The following is a 15,485-nucleotide window of genomic DNA, read 5'->3' as shown; positions in this document are numbered from 1 at the left end:
ATCTAAATATTAATTATTTTAAATGAATATACAAACTAAATATATAAGATATATAATTTAAGATATAATATAAAATTTGTTCGGCTACAATTATGTGTGTTAATATATATATATATATATATATATATATATATATATATATATATATATATATATATATATATATATATAAATGATATAGGTTTGTGAATCCAAGGCCAACCCTGCATTGTTCAATGTCGTCATATGTATTTTTACTACAAAATACAGTATAGTGAGTTTCATTTGCTCCCTTTTTAAATGCTTTTGCAATATATATTTTTGGGACTGAGAATACATGCACTGCTTTTATAAATGTTTTACGAAATAGACACAAGTAATCGAAACTACATTCTATGGTTGGATTATCGAATCGAATATGCCCATTTTTAGCTTGGTAGCCTAAGAATTAGGGAAATGGCCCCTAATTGACGCGAATCCTAAAGATAGATCTATGGACCTTGACACGTCCCATTCGGGTTACGAATGCTTTAGTACTTCAATTTTCATGTTCGATGAGAGTCCCGGAATGATGGGGATATTCTATATGCATCCTGTTAGTTCGGTTATCAAGCATTCCCCATATGAATAATTTTTATCTCTATACAGTTTGCGAAATGCCTGATATGAGATGTATATTTATGAGAAATGGAAATGAAAATCTTGTGGTCTATTAAAATAATGGAAATGATTATTTATGATAAACTAATGAACTCACCAACATTTTGGTTGACACTTGAAAGCATGTTTATTTTCAGGTATGAAAGAAATCTTTCGGTGTGCATTTGCTCATTTTAGAGATATTACTTGGAGTCATTCATGACATATTTCAAAAGAAGTTGCATTCGAGTCATCGAGTTCATTAAGATTATTATTAAGTCAATTATAGTTGGATATGTTATGAAATGTTATGCATGCCGTCAACTTTCGATGTAATGAAAGTTTGTCTTTTAAAAACGAATGCAATGTTTGTAAAATGTATCACATATAGGTCAAGTACCTCACGATGTAACCAAATGTAATGTATTCGTCCAGATGGATTAGGACGGGGCATTATAGTTGGTATCAGAGCGGTAGTCTTAGCGAATCAGTTCTTGGATTAGTGTGTCTAACTGATAGTTGTTTAGATGCATTAGTGGGTCTGGACTTCGACCGTGTCTGCATGTTAAAAGTTTTGCTTATCATTTGTGTCACAAATTACCTGCTTATCATCCTTAGGAAATTACCTGCTTATCATTCTTAGTCTAGACACATCTTACTGCATTGATTGCATGAAAAGTGTATAGACAAAAAAAAATTATATCTTAGCGTATCTGTTACTATAGACTTTGCCTGACATATTCCGTAAATTCCTCCATAATCTACGAAATCTTTTGTTCTATATATATATATAGATATTCTATGTATATAGAATACCATCCGATAGCCGAAAATCATTTTATACCGAAAAAAAACCCCTTTACTCAATAGTAACGAAATGGAACTCGTCACTAGTTCGAGTTCTTCGGAACCCGACAGCTATTCCGACAAGGATGTTCACCTAAGCTCCGAAAATAGCGTCACCAGAATGAATCAACCAATCAGCCATCCCCAATTCATTTGATGGGTTCGTAGTCGACTTAACCGATGGAGACGAGAAGAAGGCGATCCTTTCCATCCACCAACCTGCACTCTTGATGAAGAACCTGAAGCACTTACCGGCAAACCCATTCGAAACACCATTTTCACACTCATTTCTAGAGTATCTCGCCACGATTATATTCTATCTAAAATTCTAAACCTTATTCATCCACTCGATCATCCCGGAATAATAGAAGAAGTCGGCGAACTTCGCGCTCGGGTAGTGGCTTTAGAGAATATGGTGCAAAATTTACTAGCTTCAGCAACATCACCTGCACCAACAGTACCATCAGTAACAGCACCAATACCATCAACAATCCATGCCTCAGCATCCCATTATGTACCTCGAGTATAACCATCATTCTACGTATCGTTCTACATCAATTATCTTCGTTCTTCATGACGATTATGTAATCTCTAATGTTATAGAGATTATGTATTCTAGTTTTGACGGTAAACCAAATGAGATTAATACTATATTAACTCATTAAATCCATGATTACATCTGAAGAAAATATATATGTAAGTATATTTTTAGAAAGATTGTAATTAAAAATTCTTTTGTACAAACTGTTAATGGTGAAAATATTTTAACTGGTAGGTAATACCTGAGGAATATTTAGATTTCACCTTAATAAGTTACACTGTACATTCTTTGAAGCTGATTCAACAGTCATTTACTATCCTACTTACAACCACCGATATACGTATCCATTCACCGCAGAATAACCATTTTTCATTCAATTTCATATTTGGATTTTTACTTATCAGAATTCAACAAGTGGCATAATGAAGAAAATTGGTCAAAATAAAATTTGTTAGAAACAAACAAATTAACTATGAGAAATTCTGTTAAGAATTCACGCTAACAAAGTCCTAGCTAACTGTTCCTAGCTAACTGATTACATTTTATTTATCACAATTTAATTATCGCAATTTATATTCTCGCAATTTTATTTATCGTCATTTAATTTCTGTTATTTATTTTACGCACTTTAAATATCGGGACACGTATACAAGGTTTTGACATATCATATCGACGCATCTATATATATATTATTTGGAATAACCATAGACACTCTATATACAGTAATGATCGAGTTAGCTATACAGGGTTGAGGTTGATTCTAAATAATATATATACTTTGAGTTGTGATCGAGTCTGAGGCATGTACACGGGTCACGATACGTATAAATTAATTCGAATATTATATATTAAACTATATATGAATTATTGGACTGTTAACTGTGGACTATCGACTGTGGACTGCCAACATTGGACAATTAAAATGAATTAAAATATTGATTATAACATATGGAACTAAACAATTCTTCAAGTTTGCCACTTGATTTCATTTTAAACCTCATTTGTATCTTGACGATTACAATCTGCGATTCAAACCTTTCATAATTCTTGAAAACACTTCAATCGATATGATGAACCAACCGCACTTCATCTACGGAAGAAGAGATTGATGCATATAGTTATGCACCTGAAAATACTCAGAACCTGAGTAAATGTTTAACACGTGTCTGTGCTAGCTCCTTTGGCATTGTTATTACCAAAAATAACATTGCAACTCTTTTTCAAATTAGCCAATTTTGTCACAGCTCCAACAAATCAACTTCAACTTTCATTCGGATTAGCCTTATTATAACCGTGATATATATAATTGCCTTTTTCGTCATCATTACCGGAGAACCTTTTATGTTCAACCATATTAGCAGGAAACGTGCCGGCAACTTCAGTATCTTTGGCACAAGTTTCTTCGACAAATCATTTTTATGTATTCAGTGAAACTCTATCATGTATTCATCTACATCTTGTAACAAAAATTGCCATACCAATTACTGGAAAATGGACTATGCGAAACTATGAAGGAGGCTGTGGATAAATCACAAAGACTAAACCTGTCTTCAAAGAATCCAAATGATTCAGTATCTGCTGAAGTCATTAATGAATGCCTTACTCCTAAAATCTACACTTTTACGAACAAATCTTCATCATCATCCATCGATATTAGAAATCCTAATATATCATCGTATCTTTCATTATAAATATCCTCGATATTTCTGAGGATATTTTCATAACTATTCTTATCTGAAATCATTTATCTCTTCGCGATATTAGTGATACATCAGAAAGGAAACTGTGTTAGTTTCTAAATTCTGAAAAATTAGAACTTAAAATATGAATGTTATTGAAGTAGTGTTTGGAACTGAAGCATGAGTTAGTATAATATAATGATACTTGATTAACGTGACTATATTACAGTAAGTCATGCTGAGTTTCTAATGAAACATAATGATTCACAGACCATAACGTCATCATGTGCCATTTTACACGACTCTTACATTATACCTAATCTTTAAACATATCAAGAACATACTTCTTGATAGTTCTATCTTTTCTCTTGAATTCTGGTAATTTAACCAATCAAGATTGTACTATTACAATTTCTCTCTTGAAACATTAGCTATGTTCATTTCGAATTTCATATCTATGAAATCTGGACCATTATTCGCTTGACTTAAAGTCGGGAAGAGAAAACAAAAGGATGGAACTCTAAAATATAAAGGAAACGAATGGAGTAGATTTATAGTGAAATATTCGACAGAGCAATCGAAACAGTTCATCGCATTTAACCAAGAAGGATTCTAATTTCCTTAAGAACCAAATCTTATTACAAAGATTTTCTTTTAAATCCCTAACTCCGGAAATCGACCCTATCTACGTCAAAAGATATGACGAAACTTTACTTTTCACATTTCATTCTTTTGTGATAGCTTCACTCGTACTCTTCACTTAAGCGAATTGTTTTATCTATATTACCCATTGATGATAAAACTCTAATTTCAATTGGTATGAGTCATGAAAACATACTTATTGTCAACCATGACCATTCCAATCAAATTTCGGGACGAAATTTCTTTAACGGGTAGGTACTGTGATGACCCGAAAATTTTTGACCAAATTCAAACTTAATCTTTGTATGCTTTCGACACGATAAGCAAAGTCTGTAAAGTTGAGTCTCAAAAAGTTTGAACTATTTTCATATATTCATGTGACCTTCGACTGTCCTCGATGATTCACGAACCATTGCGTGTAAATATGTGGATATATATAAATATATGTATATATAAATATATGTATAATATATATAATAACATGAACATTAATAAACTATTATATACATTCATTGTTATAAATAAATATGTAAATTAAAATACATTGTAATAAAAACTATTATTTTATATGTATATTTCTTGTATATATATATTGTTATATTTAATTTAATTATTTAATATATATTTATTTGCGTAGTAAATTTTGTTATTTAAAACTGTTTATATATATACATAGTGTATATTAAATATAATAAATTTTGAGCTTAAAGGGTAAATGTCTGTAACTTTCGGTTGACGTTTAATTATTTTTAAAATAGGTCTAATATATATATATATATATATATATATATATATATATATATATATATATATATATATATATATATATATATATATATATATATATATATATATATATATATATGAAGTTTTAAAATAAAAGTTGGTCCAAAATTTGATTAAAAAGATTATAGTTTTGATAAATATTTTTGTTACCTTATCAATATAAGTTTTTGTACTCCGTACATATAAATTGAAACAGAAAATAAGTAATTATCGAATCTTTTTGATCAGGTTTTAAACAGATAATGATTGAAATAAATAAATGGACTTAATTTTAAAATATGGGATTTTTCCGAATTAAATTAGCCGTAACTGTTTAGCAATGGACACACCCCGTGAAAACTGTTGGTAACATATTACCAAATTACATTCACGAGATTTAAATTTATGGACTGTTTTTGTTTGTTTGTCCCACACTTCCACTATCTACAATATATAACTACATATAATTATTAGATATTTCTGTTTGCTAAGTATCAACATATGATATCATATATATATATGTATATATATATATATATATGCATTCAATACAAGAAAATGATCACCATTGAATCCATGGTTCAACCAACACAACCCATAACCTCCACAAAACTGGTTATTAACTTCCTATCTGTGTTCTAATCGAGTGAATCAAGGACACCACCTTATACCACCATGAACCACCATAATAAACAACCAGTAATCACCCTCTTTCTCTCTTTCTATATATCTTCTCTCTTTCTATTCTCTTGAACGTAAACCTAACCCTTGTTTAATTACTACAACGAAGTGCCAACAACCCTTGTTTTGTTGTTTCAATGAAGTGTAGCTACTGCTGCCATTCTACTTCTGTGTTGTCCATTTAAACATCCTCGAGAACCATCTTTAAACCACTTTCGGTTCACCACCATCGAACCATCTCCTTTATCGAAACCCACCACCATTGGTTCTACTATCTGTTTCATATACTACTCGAGACCACACAAAACCACCATTTTGATCACTATTCTACGAATGTAACTGTTGCAATTCGTTAACCAAAACCAAAACCAAAACCCAAATTTTTTTCTTGTTTGATCACGAGCTCGAAACCCATTTAAACACCACCATAACTCGTTAATGTTTTCCTGTTTGTATTCATCGACAACCACCACCATTATAACCCATCAAACAAACACCTAAACCACCACGAAGATCACTACCATTCACCACCCTCACCAAACCCATCACCACCTTCGGCCACCATCAACAACACGTCGACATCCACCTTATATCACCCTCACCACCATTGTCAACCAAACACCATCATCATCATTTATTTTTTTTGTTACTACTACTACTGATCGAATGACTTTTGTGCTTTTTGTTTCTATTCGAAGGGACCCCAAATACCATCCTCAAACTTGATATTTTAATCCTTGAATATTGCTGCTACTACTACTGCAGCCTTTGCAGCCTTTACAGCCATAAAACATATCTATAACACACACAGCCGTCACTCCACTATTTCGGTTTCAATTTGTATTCAACCCCAAACCTCACCACCATCAAGGGCCATCCAACATCGCTAATTAAAGGTAATCACTGCTGCTACACGTCGTCCTTCTGTTTCTGTTTCCAACTGTCAACCTCACCGAACCATTAATCTCATGAAAATCGGCTGTTACTGCTGTGTACCACGTTGCTTCTGTCTTTCTTTAAATATTACTGCCTTTTTCTTTTTGGCCGACAAAAGATGACCCCCACATAAGTCTATAATGGGGTAATATTAATTGATATTATAAGTTGCTGCAAGATCAATTAAACCAATAATGTGGACCGATTACTTTTAACAATTCAACTAGGGCCGTATCATAATTGTTTATTTGGATTTCTAGTGGGCCGTAAAACTTGCAGCATGTTTTTTGCCTATTAGTCGTTGGATTAGTTAAAAATTTTGGGTTTGGTTAATTGGTTTTGAGCCTCCCATTAATTCTAGTTTAAGGGTTATTAGGATGATGAAATAAAAATCGAATAATGATGTAGTTAATGTTTGACGAATTTAGTGATGAAAGATGATGATGATGCCATAGATTGGTTATATTGACACTGATGATGGAAGAAGATCGTTTAGATGATGATGATTCTGTGAAGTTTATGATCATGATAGTAATTTAAGTATGATAATGATGGTGAGATGATAATGATATACGTAACATGATGATGATGTTCATCATGTTCATGCATGGCGATTATGAAGAGGTTTATGCTGTGATGTTTATGGGTGGATATGATGATGGGCACATGATCACAGTATATGATAATCATGACGATGATGATGTCGTGGTGATGTTACACATGATGATATATGATATATAATATATAATATATGATATATGATAATGAATAATGATACTCGAAATAATAAGTTAATGATGATGACGATCGGTTAAGATATTGATGATCATTATTGATGATCGTGAGGTTATGATTTATGTTGATGAACCAAAGACGTTTAGGTTGTTATCGGGTTAGTGGGACGTCGCGGGTTCTAACCCGGACTTGGGCATTTTTAAGGGCTACTTCTATGAGGTAGTTATTTATTAATTTATTTATTTACTTATTATTATTATTATTATCATTATCATTATCATCATCATTATTATTATTATTATTATTATTATTATTATTATTATTATTATTATTATTATTATTATTATTATTATTAAGATATTATTATTATTATTATTATTATTATTGTTAACATTATTTATCTAAGAAATATTAGATACATAAAAATATATTTGATACATAATATATTAGTATTACATAAAATTATAGAATAAACGTATTAACATTAATTATATAAATATTTACATATAACAAATTATTGATTTTTAACATAATACTAATCACACACACACACACACACACACACACACACATATATATATATATATATATATATATATATATATATATATATATATATATATAAAACTATCTAAATATTAATTATTTTAAATGAATATACAAACAAAATATATAAGATATATAATTTAAGATATAATATACTAATTTGTTCGGCTACAATTATGTGTGTTAATATATATATAAATGATATAGGTTCGTGAATCCGAGGCCAACCCTGCATTGTTCAATATCGTCATATGTATTTTTACTATAAAATACAGTATAGTGAGTTTCATTTGCTCCCTTTTTAAATGCTTTTGCAATATATATTTTTGGGACTGAGAATACATGCGCTGCTTTTATAAATGTTTTACGAAATAGACACAAGTAATCGAAACTACATTCTATGGTTGGATTATCGAATCAAATATGCCCCTTTTTAGCTTGGTAGCCTAAGAATTAGGGAAATGGCCCCTAATTGACGTGAATCCTAAAGATAGATCTATGGACCTTGACACGTCCCATTCGGGTTACGAATGCTTTAGTACTTCGATTATCATCTTCGATGAGAGTCCCGGAATGATGGGGATATTCTATATACATCCTGTTAGTTCGGTTATCAAGCGTTCACCATATGAATGATTTTTATCTCTATGCAGTTTGCGAAATGCCTGATATGAGATGTATATTTATGAGAAATGAAAATGAAAATCTTGTGGTCTATTAAAATAATGGAAATGATTATTTATGATAAACTAATGAACTCACTAACCTTTTGGTTGACACTTGAAAGCATGTTTATTCTCAGGTATGAAAGAAATCTTCCGCTGTGCATTTGCTCATTTTAGAGATATTACTTGGAGTCATTCATGACATATTTCAAAAGACGTTGCATTCGAGTCGTCGAGTTCATCAAGATTATTATTAAGTCAATTATAGTTGGATATGTTATGAAATGATATGCATGTCGTCAACTTTCGATGTAATGAAAGTTTGCCTTTTAAAAACGAATGCAATGTTTGTAAAATGTATCATATAGAGGTCAAGTACCTCGCGATGTAACCAAATATAATGTATTCGTCCAGATGGATTAGGACGGGGCATTATAAGCAATATTATCCATGAAATCGTATGAAGTGTAAACCCCTATACGCAAATCAAAACCCTAGCAGTTGTATGTGTTGAATTTTAGAAAACGTAACAACTATCATTTACTCAATCAATCAATATATGTAATATATAATCTATGATACTCCGTATATATGTAGGGATGATTATACGGGGGATATGGATCCGTATATATCAATATGTTCATCCATCTAAACCGGACAGCCGGTTAATCTAATTAAAAAAATGTTGTTATCTATCTATTCTATAGTTTCTATTAAAATCCTATAGTGATGATGTCATTATTACCCTAATTTCTTTATTAATAGAAAATCATAAATAAAAAGAAAAAAATCTAACATTTTGATAATATCATTAACATTAATTAAATATTTTTTTTATTTATTTAAGTTAATTGAAATTCACTTAACTATATGTAGAGATTCCGTATATGTAGCAATTAATAATAAAGATTTATTGTTATCCATAATTTAATTTGATGTTATATTGTTAGTTAACTATTCATGCCTATAAATTTGGCAACACTCTAAATATTACCATAAAATGATACGGACTAGCTTTAAAAAATATAAAGTGATTCCCACTATAATCAGTTTACGGAATTATGGAATTCACAAGGGCATGAATAATACTAATGATTTTAAGGGCATGTTTAATGAATGTTTAATTTACATATAAATTGATTTTAATAATTATTTAAAGAATCATTACATTTAACTCTTATTCAATTGGTCGCATAAAAATTATTTTATAGTATAATATAAATCTCTAAAATGATATTCTCATAAATAATGATCATCTAAGTTTAAAAAAAATAAAAAAAAAGAAAAAAAATTTATAATCCCTCATGATGATGTCACTAAAATAATTAACTATTTTTAATAAAAATATTAACATGTTAATTGTATAATATATGAAGCATATGCGAAATACAAGTCTCAAAAAATGTTATAATGTAGCTTTTATGACAACAAAAATAATAATTGTGATGAAAATTGGCAGAAAGTGGTGAGAGAATAAATGTAGTTCATTATTCTGACTAAATGTAGTAAAAACAACGACAAGTTTCTTAGTGGGAATATGTGGTTTCACGGGTCATTAAACTATACGACTTTAGCATTTACGTTCACTTAATATCTAAAACATATCATTAAACTGTTTCATTTAAACAAACCCGTGATTTCACGAGTCATTTCACTAGTATTTACTAATATGCTATCAAAACGGAAATGTTGTATATCAAAAATAAATATAACATAATATAATTAAAATATATCCACAAAAATATGTAGTCTTTGTCGAAATAGAACACAATTTGTTAAATTTATTATTAAATTTTTTTTTATTTTGAAAGACAAACTCACACACACTTTACAAGAATATTTACAATAATCCACAAAATATGTTCACAACGGGACTTCAACCCTCAACCTCTTGGTTAAAAGGGTCACCATGATACTGTCAGGGCAATTGCCATTTGATAAATTTACTATTAAAATTGGATTATAAAAAATTAAATATGTAATTTGTATGTTTATTTTGTTAGATATACATATTATATTGTAATATATCATGACTAATAAGGTTAAAAGCAAAATGTTAATATAATGATAAATGCATTTTCAATAGTGAATATGTAAGCATATATCTATATTTATGTATGTATTTGTATATGTATTTTGGTTGTTAATAGATATATTCATGGATGAAACTTTTCATAAAATATATATTCATATCCATATTTATTTAAGTTTATCCATATCCGTATTCATATCTATTAGATTCATCCATACCCATCATGAAGTGGGTGGATCAGATAGATATCTATTGGATCGGATGACCATTACGATATCTACTTTTAACTCAACTGTGAAGTTGAATTATAAGAACACGAGTCATTGTGTACTGGTTTATATTAACATTAACAATAACAATAATACTAATTTTGGTGAGAGTGAAACTATGCACAATGGCATACTACTAAATACACTCAACTTTGGAGGTATTTTGATACTTTTCTTTTGTTAAAAACCTTTTTTTAATTATATTATAATTATAATTAGTTTTTACTTCTTTTTTCCTTCCGTTTTTTTTTTCCTTTATTTTTTTAACGTTTAATTACCCGACTGTTCACCGTTTTTTAACCGTTCAATTAACCAGCCGTTAACCAACCCACTAACCGTTTTCTTAACGTTCAGTTAACGACCAAACCACCTCGCAGTGAAGCGCATACTTTTTATTCTCGTTTTTACTATTTGTTGTGTGTCGGGCAAAAATTCCATCTAAAAGTGTAGTCACTCTCACATGATATATGTTCATCAAAACAAAGACAAAACAAAAGTTAGTAATATTCGAATATTATCAATGAAGATCAACCAGCATCAACGAAATATTCTAGCTCCTATCTTAGGTAAGAAAAACCTCTATTATTTTACTTGAATAGTTAAAAGTTCAAAAAATTACACAATAAACTAACTTTTTTAAGTGTTTGTAGTTTCACAATAAACTTTTACTCTATTCAATTGCTATTTTCAGTGTTTGTAGTTAAGATACCTGTTGATCAATATAGAAAATTAAATATTGAAAACATAGTATTGCATTCCTCAAAAGAGTGATCAAGTGGATCAAGTGGATGAACAAACATGTATTTTTATATCACTAGGATCATAACTAACATCATTGGTCAATGTACATCATCATATTGAGATATAATACTCTAATGATATATTATTAATGTTTAGAAACAAAAACGCATGTTGGATAAGGTAGCTTGTGAAAACGCCCACTGCGACTATTGTACAACGACCACCATTAATCCTAGTGGTGACATGTAGTGAGTCAGATAAAAAAGTGGATTTTTAACTGTGACATGATAATGAAGTTAAATAGTGGTGAGTGTTAAATTTGGGTGAGTGAAAAGATTTTGTAGTAAAATATGATTGAAAGTTGAGTATAAAATAAATAAATTAATCATATATAAAAATTAATCATAAATTCTGATTGGCTCACACAACCCCTGACAAGTACCTTTTTTCCGTCAATTTTGTGACTGACGCCCCTGAGGCATTAGGGGACGTCAGCGTTAACGGCGTCAGGGTGTAAAATGTTTTGCCAACTCATATGCCACATCATATTTGGAGGAGCTTCTTTTCGTTTTTGACACCTGGTTAATGGTGATTTTATTTGACGAGTTTATTATGGGGCGTGAATGGTGTTTCAACTATCACCCAAATCTTCATGCTTGCCCTCTGCCACAACATTGATCACTACACCCATTCTTCCCACAACATTGTTGCGGTACAGTCATTACACCCAAAAAAATCCCCACAATCACAACAAATCATAGTAATACAAAATTGTGCTACGATGTATCCATAAAATTAATGATATTAATACCTTCTCTTGATAATAAATTGATAACATATAGAAACAACTAAAAAACAGACTTGATACCCCTATGTCATCAAGAAAGAAAACTGAACATATAACTAGCTAAAATAGTAACAGTAGTGGGAGTACAATAGACAACTTTTTTTTTCCCGGTAAAAATAACGAAAACTCATTTAAAAACGAGGTCATTTTCCAAAGGAAAACACCCTCAACATAGAATACAAATAAATGGGAGTAAACGCGGGAGCTCGCACCTAAAAATCAACTCACTAAACGAGAACTATCTATAAACAAGTCTCCCCTAACAACCCGATAAACCATTACAATAGACACCTTAAAAATATAACATTGAACCATAATTAATGCAGCATCATAATTCATACACCTGCAAAGGATGCAATGAACTCAAAGCTACGAGGGTGGTGATCAAAATAAACTGATTTTAAATAAGGGAGCTTGCGTAGAGTATTTGACATCATTTTATATTGCATAACTGTTCCATTAAACACAGGAAATTAAGTTAATCTGTTGAATGTATGTATGAGCAGGAATAGGAAGTGGAAACTGAATGTTTCACATATGACAAATTACAGAAAATGTACGGTAAAGCAAATTTAACAAAGTATCTATTTACATAGATACTCCGTATTAGTACTCAAAACCCACAGTCCTCTCAAACAAAGAAAATTTAAGGACTCGAACCCGGGTGAGGTGGGTAGTCAACGAAACAAGAATACCAACCACGCTGGAACTTATTGTTCAGAGCAACATTGAGAAAAGTACTTGGTGGTCACTCTCCTCCCAAAAGTTACGACTCCTAGTAAAGTATCCGACTATCGTCCTATCTCGTGTTGCAATGTGATTTATAAATGTATAAGTAAAATTATTACGATTCACATTAAGTCTAGTTTAGATGAAGTTGTGGGTTGTAATCAATCGGCTTTTATTACTGGTAGAAGGATTTCTGATAATATCCTTCTTACACAAGAGCTAATGAAGGATTATCATACGGACAGGGGTGTTGCACGTTGTGCCTTTAAGGTTGATATTCAAAAAGCATATGATACGGTGGATTGGAGTTTCTTGGAAAACGCTCTTCGTTTGTTTGGTTACCCGGATATTATGGTTAAGTGGATCATAACTTGCGTCTATTCTACTTCGTTCTCAATTGCAATTAACGGTCAGCTTCATGGTTATTTCAAAGGTAAATGGCGTCTCCGTCAAGGGAACCCTATGTCGCCGTATTTGTACGTTGGTCATGGAGGTGTTATCTTTAGTTCTTCAGAGATGCTTAAAGGAGGAAAGCAGGTTTCGGTTTCATCCAAAGTGTGAGAAGTTGAAGATAATTAATTTATGTTTTGCGGACGACTTGTTTCTATTTTTTCATGCCAATACTGAATCGGTTAGGGTCATTGCCACAGACCTAAATGAGTTTCATCAGTGTTCTGGCCTTGCTCCGAGCATGGCTAAGAGTACAATGTTCTTTGCTAATGTCTCACAAAGGTTAAAGGAGGTTATACTTGGTATTCTTTCGTTTGAGGAAGGGAAGCTTCCAGTTGAGTATTTAGGTGTACCGTTAGTGTCATCAAGCTTAATTTATCGTGATTGTCGGGTTTTGGTCGATCGTGTAAAATGTAAGATCCAAGACTGGAAGAATATATTTCTTTCGTTTGCAGGTCGAGTCCAACGCATAACTTCTGTTCTTACTTCTGTGCAACTATATTGGCAATCAGTTTTTATCATTCCCGATGTTATTATAAAGGAAATCGAAGCGTTAATGCGAGGTTTCCTTTGGTGTCAAGGGGATATGAGAAGGGGTAAGGCGAAGGTACGATGGTCAACTGTTTGTTTACCAAAGATTGAAGGTGGATTGGGAGTAAAACAATTGAAAGAGTGTAATGTTGCTTTAATGGTCTCTCATGTTTGGCATCTTATAACGAACAAGAATTCTCTGTAATGTTGCTTTAATGGTCTCTCATGTTTGGCATCTTATAACGAACAAGAATTCTCTATGGGTTAAATGGATTCACGAGTACCGCCTTAAAGGAATGAGTTTTTGGGATGTTCCGTGTGTTGCTGGGGCAAGTGTGGGTTGGAGAAAACTTCTTGCTATTAGTGAGCGCATTCGAGCTCGATTTATTGTTAAAATTGGGGACGGTAGACTTGCGTTTGCTTGGAATGACATATGGAGTGATAATGGGCCTCTTAACCAATTTATTACTTATAGGGATATTACTCGTGCTGGTTTCACAAGAAAAGAAAAAGTTCATGATGTTTGTATAGGAGGCTGCTTGGTGTGGCCAAATGAGTGGGTCACAAAATATCCACAATTGCAAAGCATGAGCAGCCCTGTGTTGAATGATCGACAAGATCAGCTTAAATGTCGAAACTATAACGGTGATCTACAAGATTTTTCTGTTGGTGTTTTATGGGACTCAATTCGTGTTCGACAACCGGTGGTCTCTTGGTATAACATTGTTTGGTTTGCTAACTGTGTACCGAGACATGCGTTTATAACTTGGCTTCTTATGTGTGAAAAATTGAAGACACAAGATAAATTGCAAGCATGGGAAACCAGATTCAATTCGGGTGTTTCGAGTGTGTGTACTTTTTGTTCGCAAGTTGCTGATTCGCATTCACATTTGTTTTTTGAATGTACATATGCATCGCAGGTATGGAATTATAGTAAAAGTCTTTCAAAAATAGCGATGGGTGGCCCTTCATGGCAAAATTTTTTTTCTAGCATTGATACGATATCAGGGAAGATGATGAAATGTCCCGTTCATATTGATTATAAACGTTCCATATTAATTGATTTCGTCGCGAGGTTTTGACCTCTATATGAGACGTTTTTCAAAGACTGCATTCATTTTTAAAACAACCATAACCTTTATTTTATCTATAAAGATTTAAAAAGCATTACGTAGATTATCAAATAATGATAATCTAAAATATACCATTTACACACGACCATTACATAATGG

At 31.5% G+C, this 15,485-nt stretch overlaps 1 protein-coding gene across 1 annotated transcript; it reads left to right on the top strand.

Moving 5' to 3' along the window:
- The first annotated feature begins 14,468 nt into the window (after positions 1–14,468).
- Positions 14,469–15,270, top strand: LOC139854243 (uncharacterized). Its single transcript, XM_071843560.1, has 2 exons — positions 14,469–15,173; positions 15,262–15,270. Exons 1-2 carry the CDS (start codon positions 14,469–14,471, stop codon positions 15,268–15,270), a joined length of 714 nt encoding a protein of 237 aa, XP_071699661.1.
- Positions 15,271–15,485: the final 215 nt, after the last annotated feature.

Source organism: Rutidosis leptorrhynchoides, chromosome 6 (genome assembly GCF_046630445.1).
Source record: "Rutidosis leptorrhynchoides isolate AG116_Rl617_1_P2 chromosome 6, CSIRO_AGI_Rlap_v1, whole genome shotgun sequence".
In the NCBI taxonomy this organism is placed as follows: domain Eukaryota; kingdom Viridiplantae; phylum Streptophyta; class Magnoliopsida; order Asterales; family Asteraceae; genus Rutidosis; species Rutidosis leptorrhynchoides.
Note: the sequence above shows the minus strand (reverse complement) of the source record. Positions and strands in the feature narration are given on the sequence as shown.

Excerpts from the sequence above, each read along its gene's own strand:
- LOC139854243 (XM_071843560.1), top strand. The coding sequence starts at position 14,469 with ATGGTCTCTCATGTTTGGCATCTTATAACGAACAAGAATTCTCTATGG.